Source organism: Antedon bifida, chromosome 2, assembly GCF_963402885.1.
Source record: "Antedon bifida chromosome 2, ecAntBifi1.1, whole genome shotgun sequence".
Classification (NCBI taxonomy): Eukaryota; Metazoa; Echinodermata; class Crinoidea; order Comatulida; family Antedonidae; genus Antedon; species Antedon bifida.
Window position 1 is genome coordinate 1,074,270 of NC_136227.1, and position 25,271 is coordinate 1,099,540.

Consider the following 25,271-nt stretch of genomic DNA (forward strand, 5'->3'; position numbering starts at 1 on the left):
CAATCAGACTTCATCATCGTAAAACAAATGATGCTGTCTGCTAATGATGACGTAAGCGCGTGACTTCTTTTCTAATTGCATGTCAAACGCGTCACATCTCACCTATCAAGTTGTTGTTGACGCGTCATCAACTTATATCAACCTTTTACCTAATTTCCATTAAGACATGCATGTAATTTATTGATTTGCAATTTATTTTGATGTCGCTGTAATTAAATAATTTCGCGTTTTAGCAATTTGTCTTGATGTCATATCATAAAACTTGTATTAATAATTAACGTACGGTATGATTTACTTTATTTAATACCATAAAATAATGACATTGTCTCTGTGACATAATCATACAATAATTAAACAATGTAATTTATGTGAAACATAAAACCTCATTCTATGCATGCTATTAGTTTTATTACCCTGTGTCTAGTTATACAATATGGACATTTCGAATTAGTACGTTATGCGATAATTGCCTTCATAAGAGGAGGTTTCACACTAACTAGATAAGATACCAGCTGCGCGTCTCGCGCGTCTCGCGTCGTCGTTGTTAAATTAACGTTATAGGCTATCACTTTGTCGGAAAGTATCGAATGTGTTTCGAGTTCATATTTGAAGGTAGCACCTTTAAACTATTCATTAACTCATATCGGCTGGGATGATTTCTTGTATTGCCACAGCACGACAGTATATTATGAAATAAAACAATTATAATTGTGCAAAATTGCTCATGGTGGTGATGAAATGGTCTCATTTTTTCCTCTATCTAATCTACCCGAGAACTATATCACATTTACTGGGTATTCGGTACAATCAAGTTAGACAAACATCTTAATATTTAAATAAGACTTTGTTTGAATTCGTGTATATCCATTTCCATCCGTTTTGTGCTGTCGGTCATCATCAAAGTGTGGTTCCCACTAGGACGCAACGCAAGGACGTAACGCAACGCAAAGTGATCTCAATCGATGGATTATTCGAACAGTCGCGTGTGATTGGTCAACTCGCTTGCGTTGCGTCTACGTCCTTGCGTTACATCCTAGTGGCACCACACTTACGACAGGACCGTACCGTACAGGTCGCGATATTTCTTTCGTACATAAGTTGGGGACCCCTCATGAAACATCACAAAAATTAACATGAAGCGCAACATTTTAGGTTGTCTCTCTATTTCTACTGTCGGTCATCGGGCGTTTTCTCATACTGCCTGTCTCCACCCTACTACTTTTAACATTCCTTGTGACTCTTGCTTATGGTGTCTTATCCCCAGTCTTATCTAAAATAGGGCAATATCTAATAGCATCCTACCAATGAGTATTACTATAGTCTCATCAGTAGATACATAATTGTAATATTCCGCAGAGCATCAAGATTGTTATCAATATGCCTGCAGGCTTGTCAATCCAGTGCGGTAGCTGAACTTGTGATAAAGGCCTGCCACGGGGTTATTCAAATACCTGACGGCCGAGTAAAGAAGTCTAAATACTATCTACATAATTATACAAGATGGCTACTATCCTGACAAGTGTAATTACAAGTCTTTTCAATTACTATCAGGGGATTTCTTCCTTACTCATTTTTATATAAGACAGTATTTTTTTTATTCAACCTTTATAGATATACGATATGATATGATAACTGTGTGTGACAGTGACTGTGTACACCAGTACACCGGGGTAGCCCTCTACTCGTATTGTCTCGTACTAGGTTTTTTAAATGAGCCAATACGTTTAAGATTATTTTATTTTTGTTTGATTTTAATTGAAATTGAACTGTGTTTCTGTTCATTAGTTGTGCAAACACTGTAATTTAAATTATATTGGATAATAAAAGGAATCTGTACCTGTATCTGTAACTCGAATATGATGTCATTGTACACGTCACCCTAAAAATAAACGTATGTATGACAGACACAGTGTGCCCTCCCCAAAAACAAAACTCCTTTCACGAGAATAAATAATATTGAATAAATCTTCAAAAAAGAATCCCACCTTCAATTGGAGGTGTTGTATAAAGCTCTGTCTACACTATCAAACTATTTTAAAAAAAAAATGTGATGTGCCCAAATATGGTAGTGATATGCCCAAATATGGTAAAGATATGACACCATCATGTCCATATATCGACACATCATATTTTTTGTCACATAAAGTTTGATAGTGTATATAGAGTTTAACTAATGATAACTGAATTGGACTGGACTATTCATACGAGAAATAATTCGATAACCGCTATCTCACCTCCTTCTCTTTTTGAATACGCTACGAATCGACCCGACGGCCGGGTTTACAACTAACTCGTTAATCAACTATTGATGGGTAACTCAGTCGGTTCGTTCATTTGTTTTAATGAAGTCAATTGATATAATTTCATTTATCACTGTTGCTATTTACAGTATGTCATTATTGTTGACCGTCGCAGTGACGCCACGTCTAAAGAGGTGTAAACATTCTATCGAACGGTTTTTTTGTTTTTAAATGCCGCTACACGTGCTTTAAACTATTAATATTGATAACAAAAATGAGTAAACCGGTAATTTGACGTGTTTAATAATTACGTTACCGTAGTCGCGCAAAAAACGTACGTAATCACGTAAATGAAGTACCTGTTTAGCATACACATACGGCACGCTAATGCTGCCTCGTTTACCGGCTTGTTGTTTTGTGCGTTAACACTCAATGACCAATGCAAGAGGTTCGTTGCACATAATTAAAACGCGTTATTGAGTCTAATGGACATAGATTGCATAGGGAACAGTGACGTCACAGCTATGAGCGCTCAATGGCTAAACCCTGGGGCCCCCAGAGCATAAGGAGTCTAGATTAACAGCCCTAATGCAACTACCCAGCATCGGAGGACCCCTTGGAGTGCTAAACCTTTTCCACTGCGTTACGCCACTGATAAAGAAACATGATAACTTACCCTGCCTCTCTGCCCTAGCTTCTAGTTCGTCCTCCATCTCTGTGACCATCATCGGTGCCAGCATACTAGCAACCCTCGTTGACAACAACTTGATGCTGTCCTTTCTGATTTGGGAAGACTCTGAATGATTGAAGCGATCATCAAACGCGTCTGGTCGACGCATTTTCAAATATTTAGGAATGACATCAAGAAATAGCTTTCTTTGCCAGTTTGAAAGTTCGTGCGTTTCAGGCGTCCTAAACCTCATGTTAAGTATCAAAGTTGTCAGCACAATTGATGACGTCACAATAATTTTCGTGAATAGTAAATATTTCATAATTAGCGGTAAATTATTAGCGTTAGGCGGGATTTGTTGAGATATAAGGAGAAGAAAAACCGCCATAGAAAGTAAAATGCACGTACACAGTTGCATCTTTTCGGAACAATCAGCAGGCAGGTAAAACACAAGAATTGTATTGAACGATATGAGGCCACAGGGAAGCAGCAAATACGCTACGTAAAACAATGGTTTCCGTTGTAAGACGAACGTAAATGTGACGTCAATGTACGGCGCCCCAGGGCAGCATGGGTAAACCTTTTCGCTTCGTTTTCCAGGTGATAGCTGCACATCCCATTCAGAGTTCCCCCAAATGTCGAATTCTCTTATGATGTCTTGATTTTTAGGTGGAATCAGATCAACAACTATACCATTGTAAGTCCAAGAACCAAATTTAAGTACACATCTCTGCTCGTCAAACGGGTAGAATTTCACGTCAACCTGGCACGCGCTTTTGTAGACTGACGGTACGAACCATTTTACTGTTCCGTTACTACTGATTGTAGCGTTTGACGCGTATCGAACGTCAAAAGGTCCATATGCACTAAGCAGCAGAAAAAGAAAAACGGTTATTTTAAAATGATTTAATGAATTATTATATCTTTTTAATGGACCAACAGATTAAATCCCTCCCCTTTTTTGGCGAATATTATACAATGCATCTAAATTGTATTTCTTTGGATCTTATAACAATAGATACTAATACTGTATATTTTTGCTCTAAAGCGAGTTGACCAATGACAAGCGACACTGCGAATAACCCATCGCTTGTTATTGGTCAAATCACTACGTTGCGTTACGTCCTTACGTCTCTAGTGAGAACCAAGCATTATGGAGTGTGTCAATGTACCCATTGACTGAACTTACTTATTATAGAGGATGATATCTGGTGTCCATATTAGGCTTGTCGGCACTATAATACTAGATACACCATCATACTCATCTTCTTCCCATTGCAACCGATGATCAACCCATTCCTATATTAAGAAAAAGCTCAAACAATTTAACCCTTGGGAGAAACAATATTTCAGGATAAACTCCTCCGCATGCGACCAAAACAATCACTTTTTCGTTTATTATTATTATATTGTTTAAGTTGAACATTAATTATGCTAGGTTCCCATTTAAGATTGGTTCCCACTACAGACGCGCAACGCAAGGACGTGGACGCCACGCAAGCGAGTTGACCAATCACACGTGACTGTTCGAATAATTGGTCAAATCACTTACGTTGCGTTACGTCCTTGGGTTGCGTCCTCGTGGGAACCACGCTTAAAACGTAGACGTAGACGCAACGTAGACAATTCGAATGACTTACTGTTGTTTGTGATTGGTCAAATTACTCGCGTTGCGCGTACGTCCTTGCGTTGCGTCCTAGTGGGAATCACGCTTTAGAATTTCATTTATCGTAGCTGTAAATTACTACAATTTTGATCATTAATTTTTAAAAAATGGTTCTTGATGAATAATCTCAAATATTCATCCTCACCGTAAGTGTAATAAACGCCCCCTGTGTTTAGCAGTGATCTTTATCGTCAAGCTATTGTAAATCTGTTTACTCAGGTTTTTGAATTTGACATAGGGATTTCAAATATCGATATCAAATCGGTAGCTAGCCTATATTAATATAAGCCGCCGCCTCATCCTGTTTGTTCATGTTGCAGGTGCTGCTTATATTCGGTGTGTTCAATATTTCATCGGATTGAAATAACAACAAAAAGTTGTTGTTAATATTTCGTGACCTTGGGATTGCTGGCTTTTTTTGTTAGGTCGAATTGTTTAACTTTTGGGAATTTCTGTTATAGCTTGGTTCTCACTAGGACGCAACAAAAGGACGTAAAGCGCAACGAATGTACTTTGACCAATCATGTCGTGATGCGTCCTAGTGGGAACCAAGCTTTATTAATCTTGGTTCCCACTAGGACGCATCACGACGCATCAACACAAGTGCGTAAGCGCAACGCATGTAATTTGACAAATCATGACAGGATTGCGTAGAAAGTAACAAATTAAGGGTTAAACTGTTAAGTTCTATCTAAACTATCAAACTAGATTGCCAAAAAAAAGTGTGAAGCGCCCAAATATGGTAGTGATATGCCCAAACATAGATGAAATAGTTAAATACTGCAGTATATTTCCAGTAAATGATCAATAGTAAGCTGAAAGCAAACTCACGTGTGTTATCCATACTTTAGCCGTCATGACTTGGTTTCTCTCATCCTGCAATGTAATACAAGTGAAGATAGGCTATTCATGTACGCAAGTCATTTCAGACTCAATTGTCGTGTAATTGTTGCAATAAATCACAGTTCGTAGGTGTCTCGCATTTAGCATGCGACGAACGAGACAATTACCATGTATAAACATAATTCATATTACCTTGTTATAAATAGATAACTTAAATAGAATACATTATAAAAGGCTCATTCAAGTTTTATAAATCCATCTTTTAACAAATAATGTTATGGATTTATAAAAACAAATGTAGAATAATCCAAGATGTAAGATTGGTTCTCACTCTAGGACGTAGCGCAGACGTGGCACGTACGCAAGTGATTTGACCAATCAGCGATCGATTATTCGAATGGATATGATTGGTCTAATGTCTTGCGTTGCGCGTACGATTTGTATTGCCTCGTCGTAATGGCAACCAAGGCTTTAGATCAAGCTGCTTTATTTTCAACATTGCGATTCGAAGCTTTAATAGCAAACGTTGATGTTATGAAATCGTTATGATGTGTAATTAATGTTTGGAGAATTCTTGTGTAGACGACGCTTTGCTTTAATTTGATATACTTACCCCGCGTTTGTTACGTTTTATCAGAATTTACTCAGCAATTATGATTTAGTATTGATGAAGAATTTGGGCCGCATAGCTCAGAGGTATGATTCGTTTCATCCAGGGAAAATGCACCGACTTATTCTTGTAGTAGTAATGCAATATTTTATAGTTATGAACACACAGAATTAAGTGCATTTTAAAATTAAATTGCACAGAAGTACACAACTGTTAGGATTTGTTTCTGAAAGTAGAATGCCATTCCAGTGAACATTCAGTATTGTAATTTGCTTCACGTCATGTTACTTGGAATTAGAACCTGCACCGGCAGACGGTCACACGCGCGCCAGTAAAGCGTGGCTCCCACTGAGACGCAACGCAAGGACGTACTCGCAACGCAAGCGAGTTGACCAATGACAAGCCACTGTTCGAATAATCCATCGCTTGTGATTGGTCAAATAACTTACGTTGCGTTATGTCCTTCTTGCGTTGCATTAAAAAAAATGATATAATATAATATAGTAATGTTAAGGTACACCGTGTGCCTATCCGGCTCGGCCAGAATCGTTCTTGAACTAGGTTGATTCTGTATGCGTTGGACGCGCATTATGAATTAATCTGCAAGCCTACAATTACCGTATAATATATTATTTAGGTACGGTTCACAGAATAAATATCTGACTTTTAAATTTAGAAAACCCAAGATATCTGACATTTCAAGATTATATGAGATCTGATCGGAACGTTCCATTATCTATGAGAGGGAAGTATTTAGTACAGCAGTAATAGATAATATCTATAATACTGTAGATTTTAAATACAGATAGGTTTATAAACCACTAAGCTTGGTTCTCACTAGGACGCAACGCAAGGACGTAAGCGCAACTCAAGGACATAAGCGCAACGCAAATAGGTAAGCGATACGCAAGGACGCAAGCGCAACGTAAGCGATTTGACCAATGAATCGCATGATTGGTCAACTTTTATGTTGAGCTTACGTGCTTGCGGTGCGTCCAATTGGGAATATATGTAAGATATATCTCACCACATCTATGAGTTGCGACAGGTACAGGTCAAACACAATTTCCAGTACATCACTGGTATTCTGAACTGGAATTGGAAGTTTGTTGTATTGGCGGAATAAGATTTCCCGGAGTCTTGCTTCCCCCGGTGAACCATCACTACCTGAAAAAGGGAAATAATATTCATGTTAATAAGATGCAAACATTATTTTTGGATTATGGTCTTCATATACATGTGTGATTTTTGCCCTCTATACTCATCCAGAAAAGTATCATTAGGCTAAACCGTAAACAGATTAAACCATTGATTAAAGTTTAGTAAAATTTTCTGGTCAAAGGTTATGTTTTATCAATAAATGTGCGCGTTCAGAAACTTATAATAGTGTGAATTGTGTATGCACGCGCGCGTCGTGTGACCAAATAATTGTATATTTGCTTTGTACGCCGTGTTTTGGTTAAAAGGCCAATTTACACAGACGAGCGGTAACGGTAATAAAATATAGAACCTATGTTATTCCTTATGACCATTTACACACAACGAGGAGCTAACGGGCGGTTTCTGCTCAGGGTAGATACATATTCTACGTGGGCATGGGAGACAAGCTACGCGATTTTCCGCTTACCGTTACCGCTCGTCTGTGTACATTAACCTTAATCGTGGTCAGCAGCAGGGAGCTCCTCCCTCCACCGCCGGGGTTGTTGTCCAGAATCCTCTGGTTCATTGTCCTTGGCGTACACCTGTAGCCTAAGGAGGAAAGTATGACGGACCCCATGGCTTATCAAATGAAATTACAATTTATCAATAATGACATGACCATGTGGCTAATGAACACAATACTAAACACTTGATATTATATTGATTATACCTATAACAAGATAATGTGAAATATATTACCAAACACTTATTATTGAATAGAGTACAATAAAATGATTTAATTTTCAATACTTTCGATTGATGTTGATGTGAGCTAATTTTATATGCCGAAAAATGTATATATTTTTCGTTTCTCGAATTCGTGCAGCTATGTGAATTAACTTAAAGAGACCAATGACAAGCCATTGTTCGAATAATCCATCGCTTGTGATTGGTCAAATCACTTATTGCCTTACGTCTTTGCGTTGCATCGATAGTGGGAACCAAGCTTAAGACGCAAGGCGTACGTAAGCGCAAGTAATTTGACCAATCAGGACGACGAACGGCATATAGTAGCTTGTGATTTGTCAACTCACTAGAGCTTCTTGCGTATATGCACGCGCTTCTTGCGTATATGCACGCGCTTCTTGCGTATACACGCCCTCGCGTTTTCCCCTTAATTAAGGAAGCAATTTTGATAAATTCTATCACGTTTGGTCAACTGGATAATCAAAATGAAGTTATAGAACAAATAAAAACACATTTTAGTTCAAATTTCTTTAGAGCAGCCAGCGTCTTTGATACAATATATGACCCTTTAGTATTGATGAACATTATACCAAGAGTACAAAGTTACCTTACTTGACCCGGCATTTTCAAGTAAAGTTTCTTACATTATATTAAACATGATTAATGTGTTGATATTGGAATACGTTATTTATTAGCTCTTCTAACGAAGAAAAGGTTGTTCTCCTCATCCCCTCCCTTAAAATAATCATGGTTTTGCTTATGTATCATTTACTCTCAATTGATATCCGACGGTAAATTGTTGTTTTTGCAGTCATTTTCATTAATATGTTTCATATGATTTATAATTGAATGATGCTAATAATAACACACTATCAATATATAATAGCAGTGTATCAATTATAAGGTGCAGTAGTTGATATCGTTTATGATAACAAATAACACATTAGTGCTATCCATTACGTTAATCTGTGATCGTTACAACTACGTAGAAAAAAAAGTAATAACATGCAGATTGCTAATGTTGCATCCATCCATTTAGCATGATAGAAGTTTTCTTCTTCTTCTTTCAGAATTTACTACAACCATGTCGTTAAAATCGTTCAGACACCATTTTGTCGGGTTTGATTAATAAACGTGACGTCAGTCTCGGTTTTAAATAAAGTTTTATTATCGTCTGCGTTTAAAAATGATCACAAATTGCAAATACACCTCATTATGGTTATGAACGATTACCCTTGCTGATCAGTCTAATTGTCTTCTTAAGTGAGTTGTTTAAAAAAAAACTAGTAAAATGACTTTATTTACTCCAAAGTAATGTAGTTTGATACAACAATCATTACTGAAAAATGTTCACACTAAATTTGAGACTATATAAAGCGTGCTATATTCGAGTTGACGCGTACGTGCGTACCAGATGTCGCGTGAAATGACGTAATAAAGATTAATCATGCATGCAAAAGGAGCAATTTCAACAGTTAATAAAGACTCACATAAAGATAAGATGACACCTCAATATGTCTGCTATAACCCATTTACGTTGTATAATCAAAGAAAACGTCTTTTTATCGACAAGGCCGTTTTTTGCGTTTCGGACGCAAAACGCGTCACATCATTCTAATCTGAACGAAACGTAAACGCATACGCACTAAATTTGACTACGCGCAACAAGATAAACACTGTGTAGGCCTACATGATAATAAACAACGAGATAAGTCAAATAATTTAGCCCTGCGCAGTGACGCCCATGCCTAAAGGCCCGTTTAGTGCAAACAAACCAATAAAATCGATATACAAATTATAATATTTATAGCGACATTTTGGTAGAATACAAGATATTAGCCAGACCTTTTATTTGAAAGTAATACCATTTAGACATACATACGTGTTTTTCTCATGCATTAACCTAAATAGTCAACGAAAATAACTGATTTATAAATCCAACCAGCCTAGATTAGGAAAATATCCCATTTATATCGAGGAAAGGAGGCCATTAAGACTGTGTTATATAATTCTGTTTCGTACAAGACGAGTAGTATAAAATCAAATTGTCATTGAGCATGCTCGATGCAGACGACATCGTCACTACCACAACCAGGGGTGTACGGGTGGGTCGAGTGGGGTAGAACAGTAGCTTAATTTAGTACTATTAGTGAAAATTATGTTGAATATGTTATGCATTTCAAATAGTGTTATAGTCTATGAGTATTAATAATAACTATAAGTGGTTTGAATCTACATGGATACATTGGAGGGCATCATAACATGAAACTATGCGTGTTACATTTGCTTTTTCCTCCATCGTGTAACGCATAACATACAGTACTCCCTATTACTCAATTAACATTAATTTAAAATAAAACAATTAGCTGGCAATTAAACTCTATTGATGAATCAATAGGCCTACTTATTAAGGCTACGTTAACAGTACTGATCCCGTCGTCGTCATCATCGTCGTCATCATCATCATAGTTGTCGTCATCATCGTTGTCGTCATCATCGTCGTCATCATCATCATAGTTGTCGTCATCATAGTTGTCGTCATCATCGTTGTCGTCATCGTCGTCGTCATCGTCGTCTTCGTCATCATCATCGTCGTCGTCATCGTCATCATCATCGTTGTCGTCGTCATCATCGTCGTCGTCTTCGTCATCATCGTCGTCATTGTCGTTATCATCGTTTCTTTGGTCGTCATCATTAATGCCCCGTGATGCCGTCATATTTACCATTGTCATTATCATTGTTATCCTATTTAATGTTCATGTTCTTACTTACAACGCCTCTATAAACCTCAACGTCGTAAAATATACTAATTTGTCTACATATCAAAATACCTAATTATTATTGTCTCTCGTTTCTAAGGATAGTTGATAAGGTCACTTTGCTAAGGTTGCTATCATAATGAAATTGAGTGTCGAATATTATAGCTAATAAAATAAATTTGATTATAATTATATTAAATTAAGTTATCACACTTGAACAGAAAGCACATAATATCACACAAAATATCGAACCAACACGTTGTTAAATACACAACACAGATTGGCTGTGTAAACACGCGTGTTTGTGTTTTGTTGTATCCAGCTAAAACGTGGCTAACTTACTATGAAAATAACTCGTGTTACTTTCAACGAAGCGTTAACGGTTGAAACACGCAAATATTAGTACTGCTGTGAGAGATGATTGGGGTAATTGCATTGAATTTTGATTGTACATGATAACAGTGATATCAATGACAATTTTAAGCAAAAATCTAAATCAGTTAAATATAACATTACAACCAAAGAGCAATGTTAAGTTTATTTACTCATGTTATTATTACTATTGTTTTATTTTTGCTTTTCCAAATCAACCAATGAAATCATTCATGACTTTTTTTATGATTTTTATTTATAAAGCTAACATTAGCAAAATGATATGTCACGCAGATGTTAATCTTTTTTCTGGGTTGGTATAAGACAAGTTCTTTTACTTCTATTTCCGATCCTTGAGACAGCTCCTATTATTGTTACCATTTAACTTATTGTAAATGTATGCTGTTTTTTTTTTCTTGGGATTGTTTCAAATAAATGTGAATGAAATAAAAAATAAAATTGAATTGAATAGAAACAGTTTTGGTCAGTAGGCCTGCATGCGCTATTCGATCCACTTGGCTGGATAAAAGAAAAACAGAAGCATACACATGCTATACGATGCCATTTGACGAGAGCAGGATTAAGCTAATATTTCAATATTTCCAAAAATGCATTAAGAATATCGGTAAACGTACGTTAAAGCCAACAAGTTCCACGTACGTCTAAAAGCCAATACATTAGAGGTCTTATCAGACGTTGGACACAAAAACATTCACCATAACGTGATTTAGATTTATAAGAAAAACATAAGTACAACCCATCTGAGTCGGAATGAAGAAATTTTGTTTTGTTCTGCAGCTGATACAAACAGAATACTTAGAAACGTATTCATAATTTCTAATAAGCCTCTAAAGATTGACCAATGTGGTTTTTAAATGGAATTAGACTTGCTTTTGGTCTGTAATCTTATGTTTGCGTTGACTTGGCAATATAAAAATGAAATGAGACTGAAAATGTAAAGCGCGCGTACAAACATTGATGGTTAGCGCGCGTACGTACATCCAAAAGACAATCAGACGAACAAGAATATATAGGCCAGTAGATATTTCGGACCCTATGCCTACATTGTTCAGTTTTATGACTCTACTGAATAAAAATAATACATAGTAGCTAACACAAAGTGTATTTTACAATGTTTATGCTGCTAATGGGAGAACTGAACGGCAAAATGGTGTTTTAATGTGTTATCCACATGCCGTGCTAAAAGCTATTCGTGAAGTGTGTTTCAAATTGCAAAAAAAAGAAGAAAAATCTTTAGGTTGTCAGTGAGTATGATTGACTATAGTGAATGTCGATTTTAATCAACATTTTCAAATGTCACTATTAAAATGAAGCTCGTATTTTGTATATTTGACAAGGCGTAACATTGCGCGTTTATTGGACGATGTACGATGTAGGCCAATCGAGTGTAAAGTTGATACGACTGGTGACAATTTAGGCTATACAGTATACATAGTTTATATTCAAGCTATCAAACTAGTTTGACAAAAAACGTGCGATGTCCCCATATATGGTAGTAATATAACCAAATATGGTAGTGATATGACATCATCATGTCCATATAGGCCTATGGACTATTTTTTGTCACATAAAGTTTGATAGTGTAGACAGAGCTTTATTGAATATGTTATGCGTTGTTGTAAAATACTACGCCCTTTAAAAACACGTATTTTACGGTCCTTCAACGTGTCATAGCGTATAATTTGTTGCACGTGGTACGCATGGAAATACCGACGCGTTTTCCGTGAACCAGACCAATGTATGACGCGTCATCAACGCAATAAAATTAAAGAAACAAATCTAATATGTGAACACTCAGTATTTTGCCGAATGCCGACTAAATGCACAATCCGTTATAATAGGATTACTTAGGATTAATTATCAATATTTGTTTGTAAATCAATAAGTTGTCTACCCGACCCAGTTAACGTGATTACAAACCTTGCCATAAAAGCAGGTAGGCCTACAAACGGCTATCCAGTACTTTTACTGTCAAAAGTGCTTTGAGCTTTGACCTAATATAACAGTATAACTCGTTGTCATAATTTGAGTGAAAACACTTTATCATATTTCTTGGTTTGTCACAAAATGACCACACAATGGCAACACTTCTCCTTTGAGTAGCCTTTCGTTATTTACATCAGCTTCGTTAGGAGTGCTATCTCAGATTGCATCTTGCTAATTCGATCCTAGATGCACGGCCACCGGGCAAATGTTTACTAACGAGGAGAAATGTAATTGACTGATCGATAAAGGTTAAATAATTGCTTCTTTCAAATGACCTTTTGGATGAAAACTGTCTTTTTTTACTTTGCTTGATTTCAGTTTGTAATGACGTTCAGTTTTCACTCGTTCAAAAAAGCCATGTTTAATTGGCATCCTAAATCAGGATGATCAGGATGTGTAAGCCTATCTTAGCTGACGTATTTACGTTGTTCGTCATGAAAGACGCGCGAACGTCCTCAATGTGCGTTGTTCGTCCTGAAAGACGCGCGAACGTCCTCAATTTGCGTTGTTCGTCCTTAAAGACGCGCGAACGTCCTCAATTTGCGTTGTTCGTCCAGAAAGACGCGCGAACGTCCTAACAAATATTGCACCGCGGAAACTCGTGTGCTGCTCGCCGCTGTGCAAGCTTCAATGAAATCGTCCAACGCCATGAGCGTATCGAGCTGCTTTTCAATTTTTTGACGAAAATATATGATTTACTTCAGACATTACTTACGAAGTCTTTTTCGCCGCGACATCGGTCCTACGCAAAGTAGACCTACGTTTACTAAGTCAATTATTAGTCGGAAATTATAGTCGGTACTTAAGGGAGTCTCATTATGTTAAAGTACAGTTGATGCTATTCTAACTACGTTTGTATTTACCTATTCAATTTCGTATTAGGAGTTTGACTGCAAGATTAACTCTCAGCGGTAAAAAAAAACATATGGAAATTCACTCGAGAAATGATATTATATAATATTTGAAACTGAACTCGTTGTAGGTAGGGCAAGGTAAGGCCAATTTACACAGTCGAGCGGTAACGGTAAGCGTAAAACCGCGTAGCTTGTCCCACGTAGAATCTGTATCTATCCTGGACGGAAACCGCCCGTCCGCTCCGCGTTGTGTGTAAATGGTCATAAGGAATAACATAGATATATTTTTATTACAGTTACCGCTCGTCTGTGTAAATTGTCCGTTAGTCCGGCCAACGACAAAAATGGAAAATCAGAGTTAATATCGAAATCCTGTTTTAAATCATTTTCAATATAGTAGAAAACATAACTGATTATCTTTATTAAAGGTTTAGCGGATATAAAAGTGGTATGGAACGCTACGGAGAGCATGTTGCAAACAGGTATTTTATTCTTTATCGACGAATCGCGCGCTCAGGAGATTTTGAATTGAATTGTCATGTGTTACATAACAGAAGCCACTCCAGTAGTATTAAACCATAAACCACTTGACAAATCTATATCGTTAACAGATTACAGTCAATTGGATAAATACAGAGTATTTGGTTTAAAAATCATGCTTGTCTTTAAAAAAATAATTAATTGGATCAAACAACACCGAACAATTGAATCGAATCTGTGGTTAATGACAAATTTCAATCGAACGAGCAAATACCTTTGTGTTTACACGAGAGACGTGTTGTGTGTATTTGATTAGCATGTACAAACAAAAGTGCATAGAAATATGCCGTTGAAAATAGTGTATTATCGATAGTGTGAATAGACGGTTACTCTGCTTCGTGTCTGTTTACACGATGCGTTATTGATTTGAAGCATTTTTTTCGCGAGATATTTCCGATTTCTGTTCAAATTGAATTAATGTATAATACCCGTGTTTGACGCAAACACATAAGTAGTCCTAACTAAAAATGAGAATTAAATATCTACACAGTTTTGAGGCTTATACAATGGCGTTCGATATTCAATATATTTTACAAATATATTATTGAAAAAGAGGGATCATCATTTCGCTTAAGGCCCATTTAAACTAGGACGATACAGATTCAGATTCATTTGGTTCGTTGCGGAAATTCATGACAGGCACAATCGCTCACAATTGATCGACGATAAATAGATAAACATACATTTTTCTATATAAAACATAAGGAAATAGAAACGTTTTCATCCTAGAACTATAGGATAACTATGTCTTTAATAAAAAAAGTAATATGTTTCAAACTCCAATCAAATTACGTCATGATCCATAAGACAGTAAATTATTTTTTGTAGCCATTCAAGTTATTTGATCAAAGTATCTTGTCGAGTGGAAAGAAGATGACATGACATTCCAACAAAGATGGGTATTTTAAGATTTAACACTTTAAAATAGTTGCTATTTATACTGAGAGCCGTTAACTTAATAATTGCATTGTTGTATCGAGTACAATCAATACTGATTAGTAATCTTATTACGACACAGTTTAAGAAGTGAATTACTTTACGTAAAATGGTGCACTTCTCTCAAAGTAATGAATTCGTGGCGTAACGAACGCGAACACTCAACAAGACAACATATCGACAGGAGAGAATCGACCCAGCGGCATTGCTACGGTCTACTGTGAAAGTTGGTAATTAAAACAAGTTGTGAAATTGCCTCCCATTGGGATTTAACAATATCTTTGCAGATAATTAATTACGATGTTATTTTCAAAATTGATTTGTATTCAACAGGGAATTGTTAGAGTGTAGCATTCTGATTTATGAATACCAGGTTCAGATACGGCATAGTAAGGCAATTATCATTTTGATTTGATTTGATTTGACTATATCAATATACATAAAATGCAACACATACTGTTAAAGAATAGATGAAAACTAATGTTATTTAGTCAATTTAATTGATTTGTTTTCCAAAGGGGTCCATTTGATATTTGGAAGTGATAAATATTTTTAAATATCTCGTATTTAACTCATTTTGATTTGATTTGTGTAGGCATAGGCCTATCAATAATGAATGTACAATAAACATAGGGTGTTAAAAAATAAACGATAAACATTATTTTAAATTTAATTGACTTGTTTTTCAAATATCTAGGGTGATAAATATTATGTGTAGATATCTCGTATTTAACATGCGAACCATTAGCCAAGTGTACATTAAAATAACGTATGTTTTATAATGACAAAAACATAATTATTCTATTAGAAACTGAAATATCTCGTAAACAATGTATTGAAACAGTATATAATGCGGGCATTAAGCTCTGTCGACATTATAAAACTAGTTTGACAAAAAAGGTGTGATGTAACTAAATATGGTAGCGATATGACATCCTCGTGTCCGGCCATATATTGACACATCACTTTATTTTTTCACATACAATTTGATAGTGTCTGAGCCTTAGAACCTTCGGAGTAAACTCTCTGTCCCGTGAGACATATTGCGCGATGTACATTGTTCAAGAAAATCTGTTTAATTCCCATGGTTTGACATTTCAGAAAAAAATTAATAACATTAATTAACAATAATCATACAAAACATTACTATTATGCCTAGTATTAGTTCGAATATAAAGTAGGAGACGTACTACTTATGAAATTAATTATGTGCAATTGTAGATGAACCCGATCCCATTCATTAAAATACCGTATTGTATAACGAAATAATAAAGGAAGAACTATTTTTATATTTTGATCATTGAGTGGTTTGACGCCATACACGCGCGGTTTTCTTATGTTAATTAAACTACGCGCAACTTCTAGCCAATCACGAACAAGCCTAATTTCCTTCTTTACATCCCATGCCCATTGGAAAAGTAGGCTAAGGTACTTATCTGTTTATACCTTTTCTATTTATACTCTCAATGTACAGTCTGTAAGAAAGCAAACATTAAACTTGAGAAATTAAAACATGGAAAGCAGGGGATAACCCTTTAAGCTCAAAGGCTTGTTTCCAAAGGGGGTTTGCAGCCTAGTATGACGAGAATTTTATGACTCATTTTAAATTAAAACTCAATACATTTATTAGGTTTCTTTAATTAACTGTTAATTAATAAGTAGGTCTTACATCATGAGCTAGGGTAGAAACAAGGTCACGGTCAAGTATATCAATAAACACAAATCAATAATACGTTCATTCATACACTTAAGCTACTCCCTCAGTCCATCAGTAAATTTAATTTTATATTTGTTTCGATGCATTGTATTAGGCCTAAAAGTATAAACAAGTTTATAACAATTAATGTTCTTTTTGTTGACTGGAATAATTTTAGTGAAGAATTAGAAGCAAATAAATACTACTGTAGAAGTGTTCTAGATATGATGTATAATATATATTAACTTGTATGAATTATTTCAGCATTTGCTGTATTTCTTATGAGGTTTTTTTAAAATAGTAAAACATAAAACAAAACACCGATTTTTTCGTAATTTTACTAGGGAAGAGTCACATGTTTTACATAAACTTATTAGTATAAAAGTATAGTAATAATCAAGCAGTTAAGCCTAGCATCATCAATATTAGTATTGAAATAACGACTTCATATGTAATATACGTATATAAAAGTGGCTCTCCCTGATAATATTGATAGATTTTTAGGTAGAAATATGAATAAATGTTTTACCTTGAAATTGAAGTAGCCCAATGACCGCGCAGAGGAAGACTTGAAACACTTGCGATAACAAGAATAAATTGCGCACAATATTCGCAGCTCCCGCCAACTTAGAATCACTTTTCGCGCGTTTTCTGGAAGCCCGTCTCCTCATTGTGCGTGTGTGCGTGTAAAGTCGTCGCGTGTGACATGAATTTAGACTTTTTGCGTCCAAGAATTACGGTATACAATCTCCAATGTAAATAGATCTTTACAACAACATCAATTTTCAGAAATATGATTTTGATCAATCAAACACAAGCAGCCGGTAATAGGTGAATTAAAATAATGCGTTTGAGCGGCAAATTAATACATTATTCCACACTTGTTCCTTTAATTTCTTGTTGACAAAAGACAACGACCGTCCGCTGGCTAAATCTCGCACCTGAAGTAGTAATCCCAAATGATGTGAGTTGTGGCGGTAAATGTGCGCGCGACGCTCTACTTTCCTCTTCAATAACTACCTACTAAATGAGCATCCTTATCACTACGTCACGCCATTAGCCAACAAGGCTGCGCGCGCATCATTCATCTAGGCTGAGGTCTGAATCAATTCATTCGTTGATCATTGATATTATACTACTAATAAAAGTATTCCTCTTCACAGTATTAGCAAATTGTGATATTTTTTACATAGATTTTAAAATTAACAGTGGATAAATAAAAACTCACAAAATCTATCGAAATCAATCATAATAAAAACAAAATTAGTAATACAAACTATAATGATCATTTTAATTTATTTATTTTTCTTTTCAAATAATCAATAATTTTCTTTTCTGTTTATTAATTTGATATCACGTGCCTGTTAACATTAATTAACATTTTGAAATAATTCCAATAAACCTTTGACAGAGTTGTAAAGCTCAGCGATTGCATACAATCGTAGAAATTGAAACTCAATACATTGACATTTTATGTAATTTTATATCAGTTTTTATTGGATCGACTTGATCGTGCTTGTTCAGATAATGTTTATTATTTGCTGCTGCTGCATTTGTAGGTTGAAATTGTCACTTGGTTGAAGTATTCGTTGTCATGGTTTCAAATATTCGTTGTCATGGTTTCAAGTATTCGTTGTCATGGTTTCACTGTGATCTACCGCCTTCAATACTATCCTTAAATAGTGTAGCCTGTTCCAATGATCACCATAAACTGACATTACGATTCTGTACCATACTACATAATTTCATTTAATATCTACTGTACTAATAGGCCTACATGTAGGCCTACTATAAATGGATTTTCTAAGAAGCCAAGCATAATGGACTTTTCAAAGTATAACAGTTAATAATGCAATAACATTATTGTTCTATGTAGGCCTATACGTTTGCACATCTCGCGGTTTCCAACCAACAATTAAACAATTTATTTCAAACATGAGATATTAAAGAGGATTATTCAAAATATAATATTCGATATCTGTCGCGCTTTAAAGGTTATAGAGGGCGCTAGTTCTGTTGTCGACATTATGAATAGGAGTATTACAATTACAAGTACTGCTTTTATTTGAGCGATGATTTTCACGAAATAACAGGTATACTGATTACAAATATAGTGAGTTAACAAATTGTCGGTTTTTATAATTGGTAAGGTTGCAAGGTGCTGTAGACAACCCGTGAGTATTTTGGTTGAAAGTATGGAAACGATTTTTAGTAATTTTAAGGTGGCATTGTTTATTACTATTAGTCTAGAGCTACGGACGTACTATAGTACCAAGTACCAGGGACCTATAGTAGTAAGTGGTATTATATACACTGCCTGTAGAACACTTAGTATATAGTTAGTAGTAAGTGGTAACTATTATAATATTTACACTGCCTGTAGAATATGAGTACAATACTGTATTACTTTCGAAGCCTATAATCTATGTCTGGTGTGGATTTATGATAAACCACTAGGTTTAAAGGATTTTGTAGCCTTTTGAACCCCACTTATCATGCCCAATATTTGTAGAGTCGCATTTTGAATGTTAAAACTACAAATGGTATCAATTGCATGTTAACATAATGTATAATATTTATTCATTTTATTATTTTACATTATGGATTGTGTGAAGTAAAAGTCAAAATAAAGGATTCCTAAAGTTTTGTCTACACTATCAAACTTTATGTGACAACAACAATGTGATGTGCCCATATATGGACATGATGATGTCATATCACTACCATATTTGGGCATATCACTACCATATTTGGGCACATCACACTTTTTTGTCACATAGCAAAGTTTGATAGTGTAGACAGAGCTTAAAGCATAAACAAATATTAAGTTTACTGCTGTATGATCGTTTATTTCTGTTTCTTATTAGGTATAAGTTCGACATTATGGTATCGTTTCTCAGTTCATTACAAGGACCAATCCAAGCCAATTGCGGTTTGCTGCAGCACGTCGCTGAGAGTGAGGCATACATATATTGTATTTGTCTTGAGGTATTGCATGTTAAAGAATAGCACGGGCTATTCCATTTTACTGTGGGTAATTACGGTCAAATTTATAATAAATATTGAAAAACTGCAGGTACAGTATATACAAATGTTTTCCTGATTGCAGCCCTCTATATATTTTATTCCATGGATTCTTAACTGTATTCAAAGATACTATTTGCTGTATATTGTAGAAACTTACTGTAAAGTTTGTTTTTTTTCTCTTTCGTGTTTTCTTTCACAGTTCTACTTTGATAAATTACGGTGTACTTTTGTAGTATGATTTAAGGTTTTATTTCAATTGCCATATACAATTAATAAGAAATAACACGAGGTCAAAAGATGGAGATATAAATTAATAAATATAAAAAATGATCAAGGGAATTTTCCATCGAGGGTATTAAAAAGAAAATACCCGGCACGGGTCATACTATACTGGATAATTTTTTAAAAGCATAACATGGCACAGGCGTACATGCATAGGCTATAAAAGTGTTTAAATTTCATATAAATATTATTTTGATGATTTGCATCTCTAAGTATGATTATTAAGAATGTCGGTTTTAATTCAATTTAAGTTTCATCTTACTCAATGACAGATTCATCTGTTTAGCATGCTCTTTTTACTGCTCTAATTTTGTTCCAATATTGGGTTGGGCGTGATCGAACACGAAGTATTTACAGCTCCCACCCCTTAGTGGCGGCTTGCGACGGAAACAAATTTAGTTCACTGGCACTCCTATGGCCGGAAATATTACTCTCGCACGTAAAATTCATGATGAATGGCACCTCTTGTATTCCGGTACGGTAAGCGATGCAAATATTATTAGATTGTATGTTACTCTTTCTGTTAATCTATAATTCAACGTTTTTCAGCATGCTGATTCTTGAAATTATTTTATTAAAAAACATTTTTTGGAGTGTAAAAATTGAACTGATCCACCAACCAATAGCAAGAAAATTGGGTTATATCATGTGTAATATTGCGATCATGACAAACGCATGGTTATAGGCCCATCCTCGTCACGGCGAGCGACCACGGACACATTAATTGTAACTTTCCCCTGATATTACGTATTTATTGATGTGTGGTGTAATAATATAAATAGGCCTACTCGTATAATGTTCTATACTTTTAAAATATACCAATTAATTTGAATGCATTTTCCTCTCAAATTGTGATAAAAAATATTAACGCATCGTATTATAGGCCTACTTAGGTTTAAACGCGTGTTTCATTAAAAAACACTTGAAATGCGGCTGTCCCGAACGATGCGAGACGGTTGGTAACTATGGACCACATAAATAATTTTAAGTAGCCCTACCATTTGTTTGTTGGAATTAATGTTATCGATTAATTACAAAACTATTGATTATTATGTAATGTCGTACCTTATACCGCCAAACCAAAAATTTGGTGCTGAGAGATTTTTTTGTCTTATCTTACACTTTGATAGCATGTGTTATTGGTGGTACAATTCAGAATAGAATAGGACAGGTGGTTTAGCGTTAAACCCGGCCGATGTAAAATAAAAATCGGATAAAGTTAATTTTCAGTCGAGCGTTTCTTTGGTAAGTTGCCGATGCTCTAAATGTCGTCAAATTTAATAACACTTTGTAATAGGCCTATATATATATATATAACAATAATTAATCAAAAATAAACTTATAAATTTGTAATTGTGTTCTGACCGCTCTAAAGGTACTTTTTCACCGGTTGGTCTCTTCCCCTCACGCCACTCCTTTTGTATATTCTTATTGATGATATAATTCTGCTTATGCCATATTTTTCTAATCTATTTTTAAATGTGCCTGTAAAAATCCTAATAATAAATATGAACCTCTAACCACTGAAATTTTATAAAAGACTTACTTATACAGTGTTATTTAGGGTTAAAATTCAATTAGTAAACAATATGCATACATACATATTAGATTAATAAAATTTACAGCTTGCCCAGCTTGTATGGACCCGCACTCAAGGTTACAAAATGGGGATTTGAATTGAATGCTATTTAACTAAAAAACACGCTCTCAGGGAAAAATCACAGCAATTGCATAACTGTACCTTTAAATTTATTTATAAAGTATAGTCAAACAAGATAAAATCAGGTCTATTTAAGCAATTGAATGCTGTTTAATTAAAAAACTCGCTCTCAAGAAAAATCACAGAAATTACGTAACTGTACCTTTAAATTTATCTTTATTGAATGAAATTATTAGTGTTCATCACATGGAACTAAAGTAAACTCAAACAAGAAAAAATCAGGTCTATTTAAGCAATTGAATGCTGTTTAATTAAAAAACTCGCTCTCAAGAAAAATCACAGAAATTACGTAACTGAACCTTTAAATTTATTTTTATTGAATGAAATTATTAGTGTTCATCACATGGAACTAAAGTAAACTCAAACAAGAAAAAATCAAGTCTATTTAAGCAATTGAATGCTGTTTAATTAAAAAACTCGCTCTGAAGGAAAATCTCAGAAATTACGTAACTGTACCTTTAAATTTATTTTTATTGAATGAAATTATTAGTGTTCATCACATGGAACTAAAGTAAACTCAAACAAGAACAAATCAGGTCTATTTAAGCAATTGAATGCTGTTTAATTAAAAAACTCGCTCTCAAGGAAAATCACAGAAATTACGTAACTGTACCTTTAAATTTATTTTTATTGAATGAAATTATTAGTGTTCATCACATGGAACTAAAGTAAACTCAAACAAGAAAAAATCAGGTCTATTTAAGCAATTGAATGCTGTTTAATTAAAAAACTCGCTCTCAAGGAAAATCACAGAAATTACGTAACTGTACCTTTAAATTTATTTTTATTGAATAAAATTATTAGTGTTCATCACATGGAACTAAAGTAAACTCAAACAAGAAAAAATCATGTCTATTTAAGCAATTGAATGCGGTTTAATTAAAAAACTCGCTCTCAAGGAAAATCACAGAAATTACGTAACTGTACCTTTAAATTTATTTTTATTGAATAAAATTATTAGTGTTCATCACATGGAACTAAAGTAAACTCAAACAAGAAAAAATCATGTCTATTTAAGCAATTGAATGCGGTTTAATTAAAAAACTCGCTCTCAAGGAAAATCACAGAAATTACGTAACTGTACCTTTAAATTTATTTTTATTGAATGAAATTATTAGTGTTCATCACATGGAACTAAAGTAAAGTTAAAAAAGAAAAAATCAGGTCTATTAGCAATTGAAGGCTGTTTAATTAAAAAACTCGCTCTCAAGGAAAATCTCAGAAATTACGTAACTGTACCTTTAAATTTATTTTTATTGAATGAAATTATTAGTGTTCATCACATGGAACTAAAGTAAACTCAAACAAGAAAAAATCAGGTCTATTTAAGCAATTGAATGCTGTTTAATTAAAAAACACGCTCTCAAGGAATATCACAGAAATTACGTAACTGTACCTTTAAATTTATTTTTATTGAATGAAATTATTAGTGTTCATCACATGGAACTAAAGTAAACTCAAACAAGAAAAAATCAGGTCTATTTAAGCAATTGAATGCTGTTTAATTAAAAAACACGCTCTCAAGGAATATCACAGAAATTACGTAACTGTACCTTTAAATTTATTTTTATTGAATGAAATTATTAGTGTTCATCACATGGAACTAAAGTAAACTCAAACAAGAAAAAATCAGGTCTAATTAAGCAATTGAATGCTGTTTAATTAAAAAACACGCTCTCTCAGGGAAAATCACAGAAATTACGTAATTGAATGCAATTATGCAATTGAATGCTGTTTAAATAAACAGCATTCAATTGCTCAAATAAGCTTGATTTTATTAGTGTTCATTACATGGAACTAAAATAAACCGCTTAACTTTTCCTTGATAGTGTGTTATATTAATATTTATAATATGTGAATAAAAGATACTGTACATAAATTGACCCGAATAAATAATACTGTAGAGTAATAGACGAATATATAACATCTTGCACCTTAATATTTTATATCATTTCAAATTTGTTTTCAACAGATGCTGCAGTTTGTTGAGGAGCCAACAAGCTATGCAAGACAAAATAATTCAGCTACCATACACTCTAAAAAGAAACAAACAAATATTAAATGTCAACCAGGAACTAGATTGGGCACCAAAAAACAAAAGTATTATATCAGCCACAGTTTCTCTTAATATCATATAAATAAAACTAAACATTCTTATTCACCAGGTTTTATTGTAGGACATTTTGATTATATAAATCCATTTACCTGAAAATGTATTTGAATTTCTTGGCTAAAATCACAAGCCCTTATGGCATTATCAACTGCAAGTTCAATCAAGGTAATGAAAGTGTTTTGGTACAGCTGATTTTTATTATCCTACGGTAAAAAGAAAAAAATCATAAAATAAAATATTCTATATAGATTAGAAGTCTGCAACATGTATACAAATAACACACCTATGCACTTGTTCTGACGAGTATGATAATATGAATATTATACCATAATTAATATAACAGAGGACGCTGGTCATCAGTTTTGGAATATAATCAGAGTATTTTTACATTAAATTGTAAAAATGTATAAATTAAAATGTACAATATAACATTGATTAATAAATATAATGTTAGCTAGCATTTACTTCTTGACATTGTATAATATATCGTAAAACACTAACGGTTGATACTGTGTGTAAATTAGACGTAGTATGACTTCTATTCTAAAAAAAGTCTGTCTGTAGGGTAGGCCTAGAATAGAAGAGTATTACAGTGTTACTAGGTGCTTGCTTCATCCCGCCTAGTAGTAGTAGTATAGTAGGTCGGGCTGGGCGCGCCTACCTGCTACTACTAGGCCTTACTATCTAGGCTTACTACTACTGCTACACTCTTCTATTCTAGCTAGTAGGGCTACACTATAGTATAGGCCTAGCTAGCTAGCTAGAGGGCGTAGCTAGGCCTAGGCTCAACATTAATTAACCAGGCCTAGGCTAGGCTACATAAGTTTAAAAATACCATTAATGAATTGAAAAGACAGCCTAGCCTAGACGATCCGCCTAGCCTAGACTAGGTTTCTTAGACGTTAAGCCCTGCCCACCCAAGCCTTCCTCTATAGTAGGCCTAGGCCTAGGCACAGCACCCGTTCCTCGAAACACACGGCAGCATTAAACAATCTTTGCTGCTGTCGCGTTCCTCTTTGGTCACACACACAATACTGTAATCAGACTTA

At 34.6% G+C, this 25,271-nt stretch overlaps 2 protein-coding genes and 2 long non-coding RNA genes across 7 annotated transcripts in view; 2 read left to right on the top strand and 2 right to left on the bottom strand.

Annotated features, from left to right (window-relative positions):
- The window catches only part of LOC144835268 (glycosyltransferase 1 domain-containing protein 1-like), a 16,107-nt gene extending 14,376 nt beyond the window's left edge, over positions 1-1,731 (top strand). Inside the window, exon 13 of the transcript XR_013611072.1 lies at positions 1,357-1,731. The gene's annotated coding sequence lies outside the window, so the exon portion shown is untranslated. The remainder of the gene's footprint in view (positions 1-1,356) is intronic.
- LOC144835265 (neuronal acetylcholine receptor subunit beta-4-like) overlaps positions 1-18,057 on the bottom strand; it is a 21,124-nt gene extending 3,067 nt beyond the window's left edge. Inside the window, exons 1-5 of the mRNA XM_078690336.1 lie at positions 17,610-18,057; positions 7,057-7,196; positions 5,408-5,452; positions 4,100-4,209; positions 2,917-3,776 (exon numbers count right to left, since the gene is read on the bottom strand). Of these exons, the coding sequence (XP_078546462.1) occupies positions 2,917-3,776; positions 4,100-4,209; positions 5,408-5,452; positions 7,057-7,196; positions 17,610-17,751 (1,297 nt within the window). The 5' untranslated portion in view covers positions 17,752-18,057. The remainder of the gene's footprint in view (positions 1-2,916; positions 3,777-4,099; positions 4,210-5,407; positions 5,453-7,056; positions 7,197-17,609) is intronic.
- LOC144835272 (uncharacterized) overlaps positions 1-24,326 on the top strand; it is a 26,507-nt gene extending 2,181 nt beyond the window's left edge. For 2 of the 3 annotated variants that reach the window (XR_013611073.1, XR_013611074.1), the window contains 2 exons: positions 19,948-20,068; positions 24,082-24,326. This is a non-coding gene — a long non-coding RNA (uncharacterized LOC144835272). Of the gene's footprint in view, positions 1-19,117; positions 19,255-19,947; positions 20,069-24,081 lie in introns of those variants that run through there. The other variant, XR_013611075.1, reaches the window with a different exon arrangement.
- LOC144835273 (uncharacterized) lies at positions 23,432-25,195 on the bottom strand. Of its 2 annotated transcripts, none has more exons than XR_013611076.1 (3): positions 25,058-25,195; positions 24,315-24,425; positions 23,432-24,145 (listed from the first exon to the last, which is right to left on the bottom strand). It is a non-coding gene; the product is annotated as an uncharacterized LOC144835273 (long non-coding RNA). The 2 variants fall into 2 exon arrangements; XR_013611077.1 differs by having other exon boundaries at positions 24,272-24,425.
- Between the last annotated feature and the right edge of the window lie 76 nt (positions 25,196-25,271).